Source organism: Lycorma delicatula, chromosome 8 (genome assembly GCF_047948215.1).
Source record: "Lycorma delicatula isolate Av1 chromosome 8, ASM4794821v1, whole genome shotgun sequence".
NCBI classification, from domain to species: Eukaryota; Metazoa; Arthropoda; class Insecta; order Hemiptera; family Fulgoridae; genus Lycorma; species Lycorma delicatula.
The window spans coordinates 27,255,588-27,276,287 of record NC_134462.1 but is presented as its reverse complement, the minus strand read 5'-3'; the positions used below and the strand labels follow the sequence as shown (position 1 = coordinate 27,276,287).

Sequence of the window (20,700 nt, the reverse complement as noted above, 5' to 3'; positions counted from 1 at the left end):
AACGATCTAGTGCATGCAAATTACCAATTGACTGTTAGAAAACTTGCAGAAGAGATAAGCATCTCAATTGTATTATGCTGTGACATTTTGATTGAAAAATTGAACGTGCTTAGAGTTCCAGTAGAAAGAACATCGAGTGGACGTTTGTTGGCAACTTCTTAAACAAGCCAATGACAATGAAACAATCATGCAAAGGATTATAATGGTTTCTTTCTTTTTTATGAAATTAAAATCAATGATGAAAGGACGCAGTTTTGAGACTATTGGTGACATTAAAGCAAATTCATCACAGAGATGAAAGCCATTTCAAATGAAGCTATCCATGACTGCTTTGTGAAATGGAAACACCGCTGGGAAAAATGAGTGAATAGGAGAGAAGAGTATATTGAAGGGAATATGGACCAATAATCTGTAAAATTAATAATAAATATTAAAAAAATAAAATCAGTTATTTTCTGAACAGATCTCATACCATTCACTTTCTAGTATACTACTTCTTGAGACATTTCTGATATTGGGGAAGCACTAGGGTGTAGCCTGAGTTATTGTCTTACTCAGGATTCTTATGTCTTCTTTTGTAGTTTATGATATGTAGGCTGTAATTCATTTCATTTAATACTTTTTTTTTACTTGTATGATGTAAAGGAAGTATTGTGTGATCGTGAAAAATTTTAGTTTCAGATTTCAATGAAAATATCCATTTTGACTAGTTTCAGCGTGATGTCTGTACGTATCTATGTACATATGTATCTTGCATAACTCAAATACAGTTAGCCGAAGGATGTTGAAATTTTGGATTTAGGACTGTTGTAACATCTAGTTGTGCACCTCCCCTTTGATTGCATTCAACTGGACCACTGAAAGTGTTCTAAAAAGTCAGAAATCCAAAAACATTTAGATTTTGGACTTTTTATTAACTGCAGTAATAATTCTCATTGAGAGCTTTCCAACGATATGTCATAAGTGATACTTATTTTCATTGGTTCCAGAGTTATAGCCAAATAAAACTTTAGTTAATGAAATATTTTGTCTTACCAGGGTAAGGTACATCGGTTCAAATCAGACTTCATCCTTTCTTTTTTTTAACTTTTCTTTTAATTTAAATATATTGATTTATTAATAATTATTAACCTCTGATTATAAAAAGATTTTTACAATAAATAATAATTCAATGATTAAAAAAAAAAAAAATCAAGTTATTAATGACAAAATTGTATGTACTTTTCATTTAAAAAAAAAAAAAAAATGTGTATATGTAATTTAATAGGCATCCAAGGAAGTCATGTGGTGTCCACATCAGATTTTTTTTTATATGTTGTGATAGTGATTCTAATATTTATAATCACTTTAAATAATATTTTATTTCATAGTTTTAAAAAGTTTTAAATGTGACATCCTTTTCAGTATTATTAATGTTTGTTATTATTGTTTATAATATTATGTAAACGTATTATTTTAGGTATAGACCATTCTGCAAGATATGCGAGTCCAAATGATGCTATTAGCATGTTAGCAGATCAGTGCGAACTTACAAATTCCTGAGAAAGCATAACATCTCAATGGCAGTTGAGTCTTAGTTCCTCAAGTTATGGTATCGGGACATCATCTAATTGAACCCTCATGGCTTATTGTTACATATTATTTTTTAATTTTGTACTTTTTCAATGACAGTTTTAAACATTGGTTAGTTAGATTTGATGCAGTTTAACATGATCATATTTTTTCTTATGTAATAATAATGGTAATAATTACATTTTGATGATTGTTGAAATCCAAGAGTAATTATTCTTATAATTTTTAATGCATTTGTTTTATTATTATTATAATTGTTGTTGTTGTTTTTTATTAATTAGGTGTTACATATTTATATTATAGAATATTTTATTTATTTGGTTAGTATTGTAATTTTTCATAAATGTGTTAAGCTTTTGGGGGCTAAATATCTTGACCATCACCAAGCACTGATCTTGCAACTTAGTTTTGGTGTAACATTTTTTTTTATGTTGTTCTTAAAATGTGTGTTTAATATATAAAAATAGAATGTGAAATGCAACATCTGTGGTCAATATAGCAATATTAATCTTATAGACAATATATTTCATTGTATAAAAATTTATTAAATTGTGAAATAATTTTTTTATCAAAGTTTGTTATCAACATACCTTAATTTTTTGAGCAAGTTATACACACAAGCACTTGTATGGAATTAGTTTTCATTCATACAGAATCATCTGTTAGTAATGATGGATTTAGTTCTGCTTTGGCTAAAATTCTTTATGATCGGCGTGGTGTGAACCCAGGCTCTGGAGTTCGTCAAAGGGAACATTTTGGGGTAACCAAATCATAACCAGACACTGTATTGCTTTATTTGGAGAACTGCACCGATCAATTGCTTGTGTAATCTCATCACCAAATGCAACTGCAGCAATCTTTACAGGAGAATCAGAAAGCACTAACTTATAATATTGTTTATCATCTTTATTGGAGAAAGTTGTGTAAGACCATCTTCATTATTAGAATGGATTTCAAAACTATGTTTAAATATGACTTGCTTTTCAATTTTTTCTCTGTTATCTACTGAGTGTTTCTTCAAAATACTCTTGTTAACAGTCTGTAGATTAAATGATCTTTCTACTGCTGTTATTGGCTTCTCCCTAATTCTTTTCCAATGAGCGATATATTCAGTGCACAGAAAGCACCAGCAATTGATGAACACCTTTCATTTTTATTTTTAGTTTGGGAATTCCTCTTAAAAACTTTGGAATCTACTGATTGATGTTTTCTTATGGTTTTGATTGGTGTTACTAGTGTAAAATCATGGATTTCAGAAATTTATATAAAGATAATCCACTAGTTAGAGGGCTGACAGAAACAAAAAAGAAGTCTTCTTTTGATTGGGAAAGAAGCAAGAGTCTTGAAATGTTTAACAGGAATAGAATAATAGCATCAATAAATATTGATGCTATTATGCACAAAATCAGTCGACATGAAGAAAATACTACAGAAAAAGAAATTAATGACAGAAAAGCACTTATATTACTATAGAAAGAGAAAAAAAATAAAATGAAAACTATGAAAAACAAGTAAAAGCCTTTTGTTGTTGGTGTAATTCATCACAATGTAGCTTCTCCAGTATTTCTTGATGTTTCAAATGTAAATAAAAATAAATCACTAATAAAACAGTTTCCTTAGAAATATTAATCTTATAGAGGATATATTTCATTATATAAAAATTTATTAAAATGTGAAATAATTTTTTTATCAAAGTTTGTTATCGACAGACCTTAATTTTAGTTTTTATTCAAACAGAATCATCTGCTAGTAATTTGATGTTTCAAATGTAAATAAAAATAAATCACTAATAAAACAGTTTCCTTTCACATCTTCAACCTCAACAAAAAGAAAATATAAAGGGAAAATTTAAGGCCAATGAGATGTCAAGCAAGACTAATTAAAGATAATATACAGAACCAGTGTTCTATATATTATCTTTTTGATGCATCAGTATCAGTATACTGATGCATCAAAAAATAATAAAATTGGTGTAATTAACTTGGAAACAAGTAAAATTAAACAATCAGATCAAACCAAATTGAATTAGGTTAATCAGTCAGAGACTAATCTTCTTTCTTCAGTTACCTATTGATTTAGTGATCAGTCCCTTCGTTACAAGTAGAGGTAAACATAAAAGATGCTCTGTTACCCAGCCTATTGATTCTGCTAAGAAGTAAAGTAGAACAGTGCACTCATACCATGCTGATCACTAATAATTTTTGCCAAAGCAGAACTACATTCATCATTACTAGCAGATGATTCTGTTTGAATAAAAACTAAAATTAAGGTCTGCCGATAACAAACTTTGATAAAAAAATTATTTCACATTTTAATAAATTTTTATATAATGAAATATATCCTCTATAAGATTAATATTTCTAAGGAAACTGTTTTATTAGTGATTTATTTTTATTTACATTTGAAACATCACGAAATACTGGAGAAGCTACACTGTGATGAATTACACCAACAACAAATGGCTTTTACTTGTTCTTCATAGTTTTCATTTTATTTTTTTTCTCTTTCCATTGTAATATAAGTGCTTTTCTGTCATTAATTTCTTTTTCTGTAGTATTTTCTTCATGTCGACTGATTTTGTGCATAATAGCATCAATATTTATTGATGCTATTATTCTATTCCTGTTAAACATTTCAAGACTCTTGCTTCTTTCCCAATCAAAAGAAGACTTCTTTTTTGTTTCTGTCAGCCCTCTAACTAGTGGATTATCTTTATATAAATTTCTGAAATCCATGTTTTTACACTGGTAACACCAGTCAAAAACGTAAGAAAACATCAATCAGTAGATTCCAAAGTTTTTAACAGGGATTCCCAAACTAAAAATAAAAATGAAAGGAGGTGTTCATCAATTGCTGGTGCTTTCTGTGCACTGTATATATCGCTCATTGGAAAAGAATTAGGGAGAAGCCAATAACAACAGTAGAAAGATCATTTAATCTACAGACTGTTAACAAGAGTATTTTGTTATTACAAAAAGTGATCAGATTTTCTGAAAAAAAAATAATAATGTAAATACCTTAATTTTGTTTATAATTTTGGAGGTATATTTTGTAAAAATGCATTGTATTCTTTCTGCATAATATATAGTGTGTGTCAAAAAGCATTTGATTAGTGGCATAATATCACAAACAATGGCTTTTTCAATATAATAAAATTAAGTATCACAATTAATGTTTGAAAAGAAAAAATTGTTATAGTTTGTATTAAAGTATTTATTTTTATATTCTAGTAGATGTAAGTTTTTGTTTTTATTTATTTATTTTATTAGAATAAAATATATAATACCAGTGGAAAATTTAAGAGTAGTGTTAAGCACATGGTCTCCTTTAGGATATTATTTTAATTTCTATAATATGAATTTAGAAATAAATCAAAATTAATTATTACTACAGGACAGTTTTTAAATTTTCTACATCACACTTTATTTTCAAGTAAATATAAATACTTGCATTTGAACTATCTCTGTAAATCTAGCTTCTTCTGAGGTATTTAAGAAAGCACAATTGAGAGTAAAAGTTAGCACAGACTCGAATAAAGTTTTTATATCTTTTATTTTAAATTAATTAGTGTTCTGTAGTTATTTTAATATTATTATGTAATTTTTTTATGATTGTAGATAGCAAAATTTGAATATTTTATTATTACTTAACTTAATTTTTATTAATTTCTGCTTTTATTTCATAAATTTAATATTATCTGATTTTTACAGTATTGAGTTTTACAATATATATATATATATATAAATATAAGAAGATATTTCTGTCATTTGGTGCTCTTCCTTTTTCCACCTGAGTTATTAAATTTTCAACTTCTATAGTACAGTATTATTATTAGTTTTTTATGATCATGTATTCCAATAATAAATAGGTTACTTTTTGTAGTTTAAGAAAGGCTAATTTCATTTTTTTATCTTATTACATCTGATGAATATGTTACGTATGATTGTAATTGACAGTTTATTCATTTTTAAAGTTTTTATTTATTTTGTTGTTAAAACTTGAAAGTAGTTATATTGTACTTTTAATATCTAATTGTGGAGTATTTTGGGATAGAATTTTGTTAATTATTTTGATTGTTAATTAAAGTAATTCTTTCTAAGAAATATGTGAAAGTTTATCTAAATTAATTAAAATTTTATTATACTCTATGGGGCATACTCCCTTAAGTCCTTTTTTTTATTTTTACCATGACCAATAAGGGAATCTGATAAAATGCTGAGAAAAAAATCAAAATTGTCTCCTGATTTGTGGTTGGCATAGGAAAAAGAAACCAATTAAACCTTAAATAACCTTTTTTGTTAAAAAAAAATCAAAATATACTTTCCATAATAAAATAATAATGCTGAGTTTTTTAAAAGCTAATTTTTAGTTGTATATTATAAAAATTGTATATTTAAAAAATATAAAATATATTAAATATTAATATTAAATATATAAGTATATTTAAAATTGTATGAAATAACAGATTATTAAAGATTTGATCAAGAAAAAACAAAAACTGTAAAGCATCTATTTCTTTGTATCATAAAAAAGTTAAACATCACTACAGAATTAAAGTACAACGATTGGTAGGATGTACTTTATATGCATCTATTAAAACTGAGTAAAGCTAGCTCATTTCTCATTAGCAACAGTGCAAAAGTAGGTGATGTGACTTGCATCAGACTTAACTACCTTTTCTTTTCTTTTTCTGTTTAGCCTCTCGTACCACCACAAGATATTACTTCAGAGGATGAATGAGGATGATATGTATGAATGTAAATGAAGTGTAGTCCTGTACAGTCTCAGGTCGACCATTCCTGAGATGTGTGGTTAATTTAAACCCAACTACCAAAGAACACCAGTATCCATGATCTTGACTTAACTACCTGAAACTCATTTAGTTGCATTGTTTTCCCTAAAAATAATTTCGTAAAGTATGTTAATCAAATTATGACAGATTGGTATAGTTTTAAGTTTTTATGCAGCCTTGGGTTTATTGTGGTAGTTACATTTTTGTTGTATATTATCTGTTGTTTACTGTGCTAATTAAAAATGTATGTTGATAATTTAGATCACATTTCTTGTATGATTTAATCATAAAACATGTATGATTGATGAAAGTAGGAAACATTTTCATTCTCTGCAAAAGATTTTTGGACAATATATAAACTGTTTAAAATAAATAGTAAAATGTAATGTTTATTGTTTCTTCAGTGTTTGCTTGTTAGCTTTCCATGCTTTTAATGTTTGGATGAGATTAAATAAACCAAATTACTTACATTTGAGCAGTACTGATGGTGGTTGGTGTAGGGTGGAAAGTTACAGGAGATTGTATATGTAATTGCTACCAAGCTATTTATAGTGAAGAACCGGTTTTGTATGGTAGTGTCAGTAATCTGTGTGAGTAATGAGGATTTCCTTTTCCAGGAATCTTATAATTTTAACGACAGAAAAATAATTTTTTTGTTAAAAAAATTTTCTTTATTTAACTTTAGAACATTATTCTGTTATTATAGTATTTATAAAAATAGAAAAATATAATTTATGCAGTTATTTGATTTTAAATATAGTTAAATTAATTTCAATATTTTTTTCTTGTATTTAACAAATTGTTTTAAAATTAAATTATAATAGAACTGTATCTAAATTTTTTTGTTTATGTTTTGACCAGTTGGAATGGGTTGCCAGATTTTTCGAAGATAAAAAGAAAGATTTTTAGTGTTATAAAATTTATATTCAAAATTTACATATAACAAACGAACAAATTTAATTGAAAACTTGTGGATTTTCATTTAAGAACAATTGCAACACAAAACAAAAAAAAATATATTGCACAGATCTTTATTGCCTTGTAATTGTAATTTAATGAAGATTTTGCATCTGTTAACAGTCCCACATCCTTTTTTATATGTTCTAAAAACTCCTTACTGGGCATATCAAAATTCACAACCACTTTGAGTTCAGCTTTTATTATTTCACAGGAACATTCCTCACATCTGTCTTTATCTTGCTCATTAATGAAAATACTCTCAACAAAAGCACTTGAACCTGGAGTGCTAAATAAAAATCCAATTAACGTTTAGAATATACAGTGAAGTTTTTGTTGGGTCATTTCTTTCATGTTGAACAGTCGTTCAAATATTTTCACAGAATTCTTCATTAAGGTCATCCAAATCACATAATCTTAAGCTAAATAACTCCACTTCACTTTCTAATCCTTATATTCAATTTCCTGTCACAACAAAAAGTTCTGCAATTGTTCATTTATTTTTATATTTATACAGTATATTTATATTTCTTTCCAAGGTAACTTTGAAGGAAGATTGCTGTAAAATTCACCTAAGATCATTGAAAATTCTAATTTACAATGTTGAAATAAAAATTTTAGGATTTGGTTAACTATGGATCAAAATTACTGTTTTTTATTTTGGTTAACTATGGAGCAAAATAGTTATATTTTTATTCTTTGCTTAATTTTATTTCTGAGGAAATTCATGATTCAAAAACATTTATTTACATAGTTTTTCTTCAGAATTTTTGTAGTGATTGTTCTCCAACATTATCAAAGAAATGCAAATATATCAACACACCGCTTTCTTTGTTAGGATTGTAACTAAAAATAAATGTTGGAATAATCATCAGTGCTTTTGATGTAACCACTTATAGCAGACCAGTTCTTTACCATTCTAATTACTGCTGGTGTTAATGAAGACCATCTTGTAGGAACATGTCATAACACTTCACTCAACTGTAAGTCAATAAAATCAAAAAAAAAGATGTTCTCTTCTCTTGGTATACACTGAAAATTGGTTGTACTGAAAAATGCAACTGTTAGTTCCAAATTTCATTGCATTATGTAGGATATGGTTTCACAATATTACCATTTTTTGATTTCAGCATCTGAAACAGTTAACGATGCATGTCAAAAGTGGCGTTTGCATTATCTGCACTATAGGCAGACACATTTTTGCTTTCATTGATTTCAAGAGGCTGAATTTTGAGATTGTCCACGAGCATTTCAGAAATCACAACAGCACATTCTAAAAAAATTCAATATTTCGTTTTCCACTTCCTTGCATTGATAAAAATATTTTAACATAAACATGGAAACTTTTTCTGTTTCCTTTGTTATAAGAATTGATGTAAAGTCTAAACTAGAATAGGTTGTGTTAAAACAGTGATACACCAATGATAATTCACTCACTGTAACAGCATAATATTCTGATGGCTTCTTTAGATTAACAAAGAAATTAGATAAATTGCTGGTACCTGGATTTACTTTTTCATTTGCTTTTGGTCCTTTGTATTTGCTATGCTACTTCAGGTCAAACTGTCCACCATGACTAATATTAAAATCTTTTCTGCATAATTTACAGTAGGTACAATTTTCTGTGGGTCCTGTTGCTACCCATTTGCAAAGTTTCCTCCCATTTCTTCAACTAAATTTGTTGATAATGGAGAACTTTTTTTTTGGTAGCATCCTTGTTAGACTAGGTTAGGATCTGGATGAGAATCTGAATTCATCTTTGCAGTAGCGCATTATTAATTGGCAGTAATAACATCTGCCGCATTAGCTTACTTGTATATTCAAGAACAACAAAAATAATTTTGTATAATAGACGCTTAATTAAAGGGTACAATAAACTGTTAGGTGTTACTAATAGTCCACAAATAAGAAAGAATCATGTTCTCAATATTGTCTGTGTTAATACAATACAGGAAGTAACAGCACTGATAAGAAGCTTCTTCCGAATCAGTATATTTAGACAGCAGTATATCATGCTCAATATGGTCAAGATGGAGTCGACAAATGAACGCTAAGATGCTAAAACCAAACTATTCTAAACATAATATTGGGGTGCTGTAGGTAGGAGATATTACAATCAGTTATATTTTTCTCTGAATTCTAAGTTACACCATTGGGTTGTGTTTTTGACAGTGTTAGAATTCAGTTTCTGTAATTGAAATATATTTTTTTTGCATTAACTTATAAAAAATTTTAAAATTCTCCAGGACATCATTAATTTGATGTATTAAAAAAACAAGGAATCATTTAATGAGGCAAATAAAGGCATATAATGTTACAGAAAAATGTTATATAGGAAAAACATATTTGGCAACCTTAAGTTGGAGCATTATGAAATTGGTAAATAATTCTGTCCATAATTTAGAAAAGTAGCGTTTTAATAAACAGTAAACAAAAATTGTTGTGTTTAAAAAAGAATTAGATTAATGGTTATCAATAAATTAAAAACTGGCTAATTATTTTAAGAGAATGTAAATATCACTATATTTTTTCATCCAGTTTTTTTTAAGTTATCTGCTTCGTATTTATTTTTCTTAATTAAATTTACATTTTTTCTACACATTTAATTTTTTTTTTAAATAGATGGAAAAAAATATGTACATAAAAAACATTTATATAAATTTTTAATAGTAATAACTACTTTAGTCATTAACCACTAATAAATACTAACAGCAAACAGGTAAACTGCACTCAGCATTGTTTAATTTAAATAACAAACAAGAACATTTTTTTATGTATGATTTTAATTACTAACAAGTCTATTATTACTTCACATCCTTCAATTTTCAGGATCATTCTTCCTTAGATATTCCAGCTATTACAGAACAATTAGTCTGCTGCCTTACCCAATCCCCAGAAAATTTTTTTAATATTTTTTATAAAATTTGGGAACAAATAATTTTTTTTTCTTTTTAATAGGTAATTTTCTACAGAGTTGAAGTGGTGTAATATAATGTAGCTTCACAAAAGAAAGAGATACTTAAGTGATTTACTTCATACTATCTGTCCCAGTTTTTAACTGTAATGCATGCAAAACATCTGAGGTATGAGAGGTTAGAATTGCTTTCTCTAATGCAGAGTGATGTAGTAAATCAATTTTTACATCATGTACAATAATTTATACAATCAGATTTTTGTTCAGATTCTGAATTTATTTTTTGTTTTTGCCATCAGAGTTTGAAAAAATTTGTAATAAGTTATGTGAAATTTTGATAAATTCACTAATCTTATATTTAAAAAAAAATTGGAAATCCTATTTCCAGTCAGTGTGGAAAAAAAAAAAAAAAAAAAAAAAAAATACTGGACGGATTGGGTAATTTTTTTTAAAATTCTACTTGCAGATATGTTATCATCAAGCGTCATCAGGCCCCAAACTTGAGTCTCTGAGAAATCCTCATTTATTCCTTAATTGAAGAACTTTCTGAGGCTATAATTAATAGAAAAATCACTTTGAAGGTCCACATAGATGCTTGATAACATCTGCAGGCCATTCTGAGCAGAATAAAAAAAAAAAAAAAATCAGTCCAATCCATCCAGCAGGCATTTATATATATATAAATATAATATAAACTTATTCAGCCACTCAGTGGGTGAATTAAAGAACATTCTTATCTTACTTTTTTTCATTAAAGCGCTTTAGGGCATAAGCCCATCTTCAGTAATGATTTTTAAAGTTATTTCTTTTTTACATTTACACATACATATGATACGTTAAAATTTATAGAACAAATATTTGCTCAGTCAATAAAAATTTTTTTAAAAAAATTTAAAACTTTATTTAAAATGTATATTTAAAAGAGATTATTTAATATTTAAAAGAATTCAGTACTGTGTTAACATACTGACAACATGTTAAAGGAAATTTTAAATATTATTACGTTTTAAATTAAAAAAAAAAAAAAAATTTTTTATTGACTGAGCAAATATTTGTTCTACAATTCTCACGTATCATATGTATTCTAATGTGTAAATGTAAGAAAGAAAAAAAATGTATAAAAAAACATTACTGAAGATGGGCTTATACCCGAAAGTGCTTTAATGAAAAAAAAGTAAGGTAAGAATATTCTTTAATTCTGTACTTTGTGGAGTGGCTGAATAAGTTTGTATTATATAATTAGCTAGAATTTACGTACAGAGAAAATATGGACTATAAAAAATTAATATTAAAGTAATATATATATATAAACATATGTGTATACATATAGTGTATACCATATAGGTATATCAGTATAATATAATTTATCCATTAACATCACAGATTTTATACAAGAAAAGTTTTTATGTAAATCTACCAAAAAAATTCAGATTCTGTATCATAATTGGTTAAGTATTTATTTATAAGTGACAAGGTTAAAGTTTGTAATAGGTAGAAGCTTTCTTAAATATCTTATTTTAATTTTTATATTTATTTTAGTGTTATATTTTATTTCTTTCATTGTAAAATACAGTTATATTTTTGTGTGGTTCTTGTGTGACTAGGCAATATATAATTAATAGTAATTGAAGTTGACATATATATTAATGTGTGTGAGTGCGTGTGGGTGTAAATAAATATACGTACAAGTGTATCATGAAGTTCTCCCTGGACTTTTATAACCTATTCTACTTGTGATTTATATTTATTTTAGTTGTGTAATTTACATTTTTATTTTTTTTTTAATTTTTTAATGACAATTTATAACCCTAAATCATGTTTTACAAAGTTTCCACATTACTAAAAAAGAATTTGGTTTTTGCTTGCGTTAATTAAGTACTCGACTAATGACTAATAATAAATCTGACTAATGTACTGTTTCTAATGTGTACTGTTTCTAATTAAAATTAATTTTTTTTTTAACTTTTCTCTGTTTTACTCAACATCTTATTCCATTTTGTTCAGAATTAAATTCTCTACAAGTTTGGTTTAAAAATTTTATGTGTTTATTATCCATGTAACAATGTTATTGTACATCAAAAATTACTAATTTTGCCTCGTTATTAATGTCCTAAAAATTTCAGTACATTGTTATTTAACCAGGGTAGCTGAAATCTGAGTGAAATGTTTCACTACCGTATCTCGCAAATGAAGAATTTTTTGGACATATGTTTATATGATTTTTTCCATTATTTTCTTGAGTAGAATAGGTTATGAAATTCCCTGGATAACTTTGTGGTACACTGGTATATAATATTAATGTGTATCTGTTGTAAGAAATGATTGAAAGTTTATAAAATTGAAATAGCCTTAAAGCAAGAATGTTTGTTGCAATAATGATTGAAATAGCCTTAATGCAAGAATGTTAGAATGAAAAAACAAACCTTGCATCACTTTTTGATAAGTTGCATAAAAAAATTAATGTTTACAGTAAAAAAATGTTGTATTTTCTATTTTTTATAAATTAATTAGTCACTGGTTTGATGGTATTCAGTTGCTTTCTACTTGGTTCTTTTTTTTTTATTTAACATTGTTATTGTATCCTACATTAACATTGTTTTGTGTATTTTAATCTTTGTTTTTCTGTGTATTTTTTACCTTCTCCACATGGTTCTTTTACAAAATTTTATGTTTAATGTGCAATTTATTGAGCTAGTCCTCTTAACAGTTTGTTTCAATTTTATTTACCCACCTAATTTCCAATAATCTTGATTTATGAAATACTCCTATTGAAGTCTGCATTATTTAGGTGATTACTATTAAAAGAGAGCGAGTTACTGTTTGAAACTTATCTGTTTTAAGTTACATTTCTGACAAAAAATAGTAATGGTTTTAAAAGGTATTAAAAATTTTCACGATTACCATTACATAATAAAAAAAAAATAATTGTATTTTTATTAAAAATAAAATACTATGTTTATATATATATTTTGTAAAATTCTGTATAATGATGTAAAATGTTTAAAATTGAGGTGATAATTGTTAATATTTTTAATTTCTTAAATGTACATACATAATAGCACATATGTTTGAATGGGACTATACTTTTGATATGCATAACATATTGTATTATTATTATTATTATGTGGATTTTTGTTATATTGTTACATTTATATTGAACATGAGGTCAGAGAATGGATTTGAAATTTGAAATATTGGAATTTAAATTGTCAATGGTTTTATAATATCTGCTCTTCAGTTGGTTTCCTGTAATATTCTTGTTTGCTATGTCAATTCATACTTGAGGATACTCCCTAAAAATTGTTTTTTCTTTTTTGATATCTTCTTCCTTATATGATTTATTTGCAGTCAATAATTATTACTGAAAAACAGATGAAGATTGTTTATTAAATCATATTGAGGTAATTACATAATTATGGGAAAAAATTATCTACCAAATTACAGATGTGTTAAAACAGCTTTATTATGGATTAAAGCATTATGGACATACATTTTAACAGTATTTTGTATCCAGCTCTCTTTCTTTACTTTCAGAATACACTTTTTCATGCCAAATAACACATTTCAATTGATTTCGACTCATATATTATATCCAAAGTGTAACACTCATATATTATACTCTAAATGTTTGCACTTTAATTATTATAAGTTCATATTAATTATTTTAAATATATAATTTAATATAAAATATGTAATGTATTAATGAACACATTAAATAATACTAAGGGTAAAATGAAGTTACTAATTATAAAAAAATAACTACAAAGTAAATCGCAAACTGTAAGGTAAGGTGTTAATGAAAATTATTAGAAACATATTGGATGTGAACATTAGGATGGACTTGCAAAAAGTTCAAAGTAGTTCTAAATATTTTAATTAGTATTGTTTAAATTTATTATAATAGTCTGATATTCATATTAGTACATTTTATATGTTGTACTTGCTGTAGTTGAGTGGTAGTGTCTCTGCGTTTCATCCAGAAGGTTCTGGGTTTGAATCCCTTTTAGACTTTGTATTTTTAATATGTACAAAATTTATCTTATTAAGTAACTACAATTGCGCATAAGGCTGTTTTTACTTTGATTATAAATAAATAAGTAATGCAGATTTCTTTGTAAATATTTATGAGCGGTATTCAAAACCAGGGGAAGTATTAGGCATGGAATTAACATTTACTATAAATATGAAAAAAAATCTTAGTAAGGGTTGTGTAACTCACTGATGAATATATACCAGAGTTTTTAATTGCAGTGTATTAGTAGAATACTTAACCTTCTAGTGAAAGTATATATTTCCTAGAGGTTATTCACATTTACTAGAGATTTAAAAAAATACAATGATGTAATCAGTATTTGGATCAATAATGTTACATAGTGGATCACCTAAAAATATCTTTAAAAAAGCATTAAAATGCTTTTTTAAAAGCATTGTTTAATATATGTAATTTTTTTTGTAAATTGTCTATCCATTGTTGTAATTATTTCTAAGCTTATGTAGCCAAATTTATTTAACAATAAAAATTAAAAAAAATAATTAATAGTCAATTGTTTGTAATCTTCTGTTCATTGACAAAAAAAATTGTGCTAAGTATTAACTGATGATCTCAGTATCCATTCTCTTATCTCTTCTACTACAAGTGTTCTCAATAACTTAAAGGCTGCTTTTCAACTCATTATATAGTACATTAATAAACAAAGACTGTTAGAATTCATGCATTTGCATAATCTTTGTAGTATTGTGTATTGTATGGTTATTGTTGGTTTAAACTTTGTGTGTGTGTGTGTGTGTGTTTGTTTTTGTGCATGTGGGTATATCATAATCATTTTATAAGTTATTTTGGTATATGTCATATGAATAAATCATACTATTTAACAAACAAAATATGTAATGTGTATTTCATTAGTTACATGCATATGGATAACAGTTGATTTATTAAATAATATTATACTCAATTATTGTTTTATTGTGTAATATATTGAAACAATTTTTATATTTATTTATAATTGCATTAGTAACATGAAGTTTGAACATGCAGTATTAGAAACTGGACCAGGGAATCTTATTCATTATTAATTGTATATGTATTAAATTAAACATTTTTATAATGTTAACTGATTTTTATTTTATAGAAATATGATAGCATTTTTTATTGCATTGTAATATGTCTGTCAACTCAGTGGAGTAAAATCCAATAGTTAAAAACAAATTGCCACAGTTGCTATGAGAATGGTAATTGTAAGGAAATCCCTTATGTTTTTAATCTATGTTCAACTTTACAGTTTACTATTAAGCTTTTTGGAAGAATAGATCATGAGTAATTAAATGCCAAGTACTGTTTTTGCTGCTGCTGCCACTATTACTACTACTAAAACAAAATGAAATCTTATAAGTGTCAGTTACTTTTATTTTGAAAAAAATAAAATAATTTATACGATATTATTTTATAAGTTAGAAAATAAACGTGCAAAAATTTATTTATTGATTGATATAATATTTCATAAATATGCAGTTACAGAAAAGTCATGTCTGTATATGGTGTATGGTGTATGGAAAATTGCAAAAACTTAACAAAAATGAATGTAAATTTTTCTTCAGAGTTTATAAAAGAAAACATACAGCAAACTTACCTTAGCAAAAACCTAAAGAACCTTTTCTTCTTATAATAATTATTCTTCACAAATAATTACAATTAAGAAAAAAAATGCAGATTAACTTTAAGCAACAATATAACATAAAATAGTAATAAATCTATTTAAATGATTACCTAAAATCTTTAGAGAAACAGCTCAAGTGCACTAATATATTCAAAATAAAGTTTTTGTATTTAAACAGGAATGTTTTTTTTATATAGGCAATTATGAAAATGTCTTTAAATCCAAAGCATTTGCCTGATATCTTTATACCAAAAAATGTTTGCATTCTCTCTGTCTGACCAAATCACCAATCACCTTTTTCTTGAATAATCTTACCCTTGTTTATAAATTATATTATTATCTTTAATAATAATAATGTTTTTAACTTTTCCTTTCATAAATAAATGTGATGTGATTTGAATTGATGAAAATTTGAAAAGAGTTGTTCAGGGAATTTAGATGAATATTGTGATATTATTAGTGGAATTATGAAAAAATGAAATTGAAATTAGGTATTTAGAATTTACTTTTTTATGTAAAGGTTTTAATAGAAGACATAAGAGGTGATTTGTTTGAACTATCTTTAAAAAGTGATATACAGATTTTTATGAATAACCTTCATGTTGACATTAGTTTGATATCTATAAAAAATTTAAAAATCTAAAAATATGTTGAAAATAAACCAAAATGATAGATGAGTAGAGCAGTTCCCCCCATATAGCAAAGAAAATATGCACAGTTACTGGCTTGAAAACCTAGAGTTCATTTGAGTCCAGATTTAAAAACAAAGCATACAACTTCATATAATTTATATTCTGGATCTTGATAGTGCCTTTTTTATGTCAAGAACATTTTTTTCTTAATTCTTACAGGGGAAAAAATCATGTAGGTTTTCTAACATGATACATATAAAAAAAAAATTATATATATGTGGAATCAACTTAATTGTTGTCATGATTTTTCATTAATTCTGCAAGTAAGAATTATGGCAATTTTTGTAAGATGCCAAGGGTTTACATGAGTAAGGAAGTTGAGAGAGGGTGATTTTTCAAGACTTAGCAGTAAGTTATTTTTTATGTAGTAAAAATTATACTGGAACCTCCCATTTAAGCCTTGGAAAATTAAGTTGTTACTAATTCATATAAAGATTCAACAGTTTGCTAAACCTTTGTTAACTACTTAGGAGATAATAATTAATTGAACATGCTGTTTTCCATCTGCTCCAGAATATGTTGTAGTTTAAATTTAAATTATTAAAGTAACATATTAAAATAGTATCATTTGATCTTTACACATTGCCATTCATTTTGATTCTGACATTTTGTACTTTTTTTGTAGTAATTTACTTCACATTTTATGGAGTTTCTTGTAGAAGGTGTTTGATTTTTTCATTTCATTTGTAGCAATACTATTTTTTTATTGTTAATTGCTGAGCTATTTTATTTCTTATTTTTTTGCACTTTATCTTAATTTTTTGTCAGTTTTGTTTCTAAAATTTTGGTTATGAAAAACAGCAGTTACGTAGTTATAGTAATTAATATTTCAATTGGTAATTCACATTGTGCCTCAATGGACAAATTTGGATCATTCAAGATCCAGTATTGTATCAAAGCATTGGATCAAAGGTCACAAACAAGAGATGCTGATGATTATCGAGTCCAAAATCAAACAAAAGATATTTGGATTCATACTAAAGCTCCTTTTATTGTATCCCAACATTATTAAATATAACCATAATGTATTATTATCATTACAGTAATCTTCACTGTCACTATGACTATCACCACTACCAATTGATATTTTATACATACCAGATGGTCCATTTAAATTGAGACATATATATTTCAAAAACTACACATTTAGGAAAACGTGTTTCCTATTAAAGTTTTTCCATTTCAAGGGGGAAATACATTCACAACCTATGTTATCAATAAGGTCAAATAAAAGTCATCTCAAGTTCAACTTAATTTTTTAAAATAGGAACATACATTTTTTATTGCAGAATCGAATTCTTTGAAAAAAATTAAAATTTCATTTCAGACTTTTTTTTCTAAAATTGATAGTTTTTTAGTTATTCATTTTCAAAAATGCTGTAGGCCTATGAACTCGTGCTTTTAGTTTCATTAGGTCTGGTCCAGCTGTTGAGTTACATCCAGCTGATGTTAAATTTTAAACTTAGAAAGTTAATGATAGAAGTTTAATGAATTACTGATACTTCAACATGTTTTTTTAATGCTTCACATGTTTTTTTAACATTTCAAACAAATGTTTGAACTACTTCAAGTAGGTGTCCTACTTCTATGCATTTTTCGATATGTCTCGTGAACATTTAATAGAGTTTTTCATCTGCTATCTCTACAAATGTTTGTTATACACTCTTTCATGTTTTCAGTAGTTGGTACTTCTATGTAAACCTTTTCTGTAAGGTAACCCCATAAAAAAAGTTACTGGGGGAATGAGCAGGCCATTGAACCAGACCAGCTTGACCAATCCAATGATCATTGTATTTGTGGTCGAAAATTACTCTGTTGATAACTGAATAATGTGCAGGAGAGCCATTACGATGAAACAATTGAATAATGTGTAGGAGAGCCATCATGATGAAACCACATTGTTCTTCTCTTCTCCATGGGTAGTTCATCAAGGAGTAAAGGCAACTGATTTTCTAGAAAATTGTGTATTTCTAATTGTTTTTTATTTAAAATTTAATTTTCTAAATTTAAAATTTAACATCAGCTGGATATAACTCAACAGCTGGACCAGACCTAATGAAACTAAAAGCACCAGTTTGTAGGCTTGCAACATTATTGAAGATGAATAACTAAAAAGCTATCAATTTTAGAAAAAAAGTCTGAAATGAAATTTTAATTTTTTTTCAAAGAATTCAATTCTGCAATAAAAAATATAGTGGTTCCTAATTAAAAAAATTAAGTTGACCTTGAAATTAACTTTATTTGACCTTATCAAGGACAACATAGGTTGTGAACATATTTCTCCCTTGAAATGGAAAATCTTTAATAGGAAACATGTTTTCCTAAAATTTGTAATTTTTGAGATATAAATTGTCTCATTTTAAATGGACCACCTGGTATATAATATATTATGATAGTTATTTCAAAATGTGCATAAGTAGCATATTGTTTAAAAATTTTGTTTTTGTATATATTGATTAAAGATTTTTTCTCACAGAAAGAGAAAATTAATTTTCTAATTTTCATAATATTAGGGTGCTGAAAAAAAACTTTCATCATAATAGTTTAAATTGTTATTAAAACAGTTTAGAAAAGGAGTTTTGGATTTCTTTGTCAAAATAATACTGTATAGCCAAGAATAAGTTGTTTATATTTTTTAATTTTTTTAAAAAATCAATTGGTATATAAAATTTTTGTATTTTAAAATAAAATCTAAAATTGTACAAATCTAAAATTATAATAAAGTAAATTGTCACAGACTAATTTTTAAAAATAGTTAAAATCTTGACTTCATGAAACATTTGTATGCTTTAACCATTTTATTTTGATTATGGAATGTAATGCAAACATATTAGTGTATAGAATTTTTTATGAACAGTCAAGTTAAAATTCAATTTTGTGTTAAACATCATTACAGTAAGGAATCAGAAATTATAATTTTCATCTTGCCTTCAATCTGTGATGTGAAGAAAAGCTAAACTGATTGGTTGATTGAAAGGAAATTAAGGAGGAAGTGATAACAAAGTAAAGGAGGTAGATGAAAAATGATGCTGAGGCTTATACCTATGTAGTAACCACATATCTCAGGTGAAAACTGCTACACTGTTAATTCTTTTAAGCACTAAAAGTGCTTAGTGTTATAATTTTGCAAGTCATTATAGCAGCTGGAAATCAGCTGGTTGCTCGAGTATTAGATGTTTTGTTGTAGTTAGTGCATAGATATTTTTTTATTTATTAATCATATATATTTTACACACATATACAAAATGCTGCTTTTATTACTTCGTTTTCTAATATTTTGAAAACAGCAGCTGTTAGCTGCCGTGAAGGAAAAATGATTAATATTACAAAATTCAAAAAATATTCCCATAGATTGTCTTTGGAATGACGTGACAATAAATTATATACAAACTACCAAAATATTTGCTTTATTCAAGTTATAAATATTCCAAGTATGGGCCCTAAGTTGAGATTATGCAACTTGTTATATCTACTTTCAGGAAATCTCTGTGTAATATACTGTGTAATCAGCTAATGGTGGAAGCAAAAGAGTTGTTTGGGCCATCTGTCGATGTTGATATCTGATTGGTTTTTTTGTGTAAAAATTGGGTAAAATTATTTCCTAAGAAAACTATACAAAGAGTATAGTGAAAAATGTATTACTGGCAAACATTGACATATATTTTTGTATTTTCATACAAATACTTGACCTATATTTTCAAAATTAGGGTTATAATCTAACACATTTTTTTCCCTTTGTGATAATTTAATGTAATCATTTTTTGATTTTTCTAAATTGAACAAATATCATCAGTTCCTAAAAATATTTCTGTCCATATTTGATGTGCATATTGCAATAATGAAAACAGGATGTATTCAAAAAAGATATTAGGAAAAAACAGATCGGCTGTAAAAAGAAACCTAAAATAAATAACATTTAGTAAAATGACTAAATTGAACATAGGTATGAGATTAATTAGATCATAATTAAAAAATTGTAATAAACAAATTTTATTGGTTTGGAATGAAATTTCTCCTAATTTAGGTGTGGTGGAATATATTAGCTATAATAGAAATTGCCTGGTAGTCCAAGGTTTCATATTTTCAAACTGTTCTTTTACATTATTTTCATAGAATGCT

The 20,700-nt window shown here is 26.4% G+C and overlaps 1 protein-coding gene across 4 annotated transcripts in view; it reads left to right on the top strand.

Moving 5' to 3' along the window:
• LOC142328856 (major facilitator superfamily domain-containing protein 6-like) overlaps nucleotides 1-20,700 on the top strand; it is a 189,754-nt gene that overhangs the window by 78,633 nt on the left and 90,421 nt on the right. For 2 of the 4 annotated variants that reach the window (XM_075372964.1, XM_075372965.1), the window contains one exon: nucleotides 1,460-6,303. The exons of the other annotated variants lie outside the window; for them this stretch is intronic. In XM_075372964.1, the coding sequence (XP_075229079.1) occupies nucleotides 1,460-1,542 (83 nt within the window). In that variant the 3' untranslated portion in view covers nucleotides 1,543-6,303. Of the gene's footprint in view, nucleotides 1-1,459; nucleotides 6,304-20,700 lie in introns of those variants that run through there. 4 annotated transcript variants of the gene reach the window in all.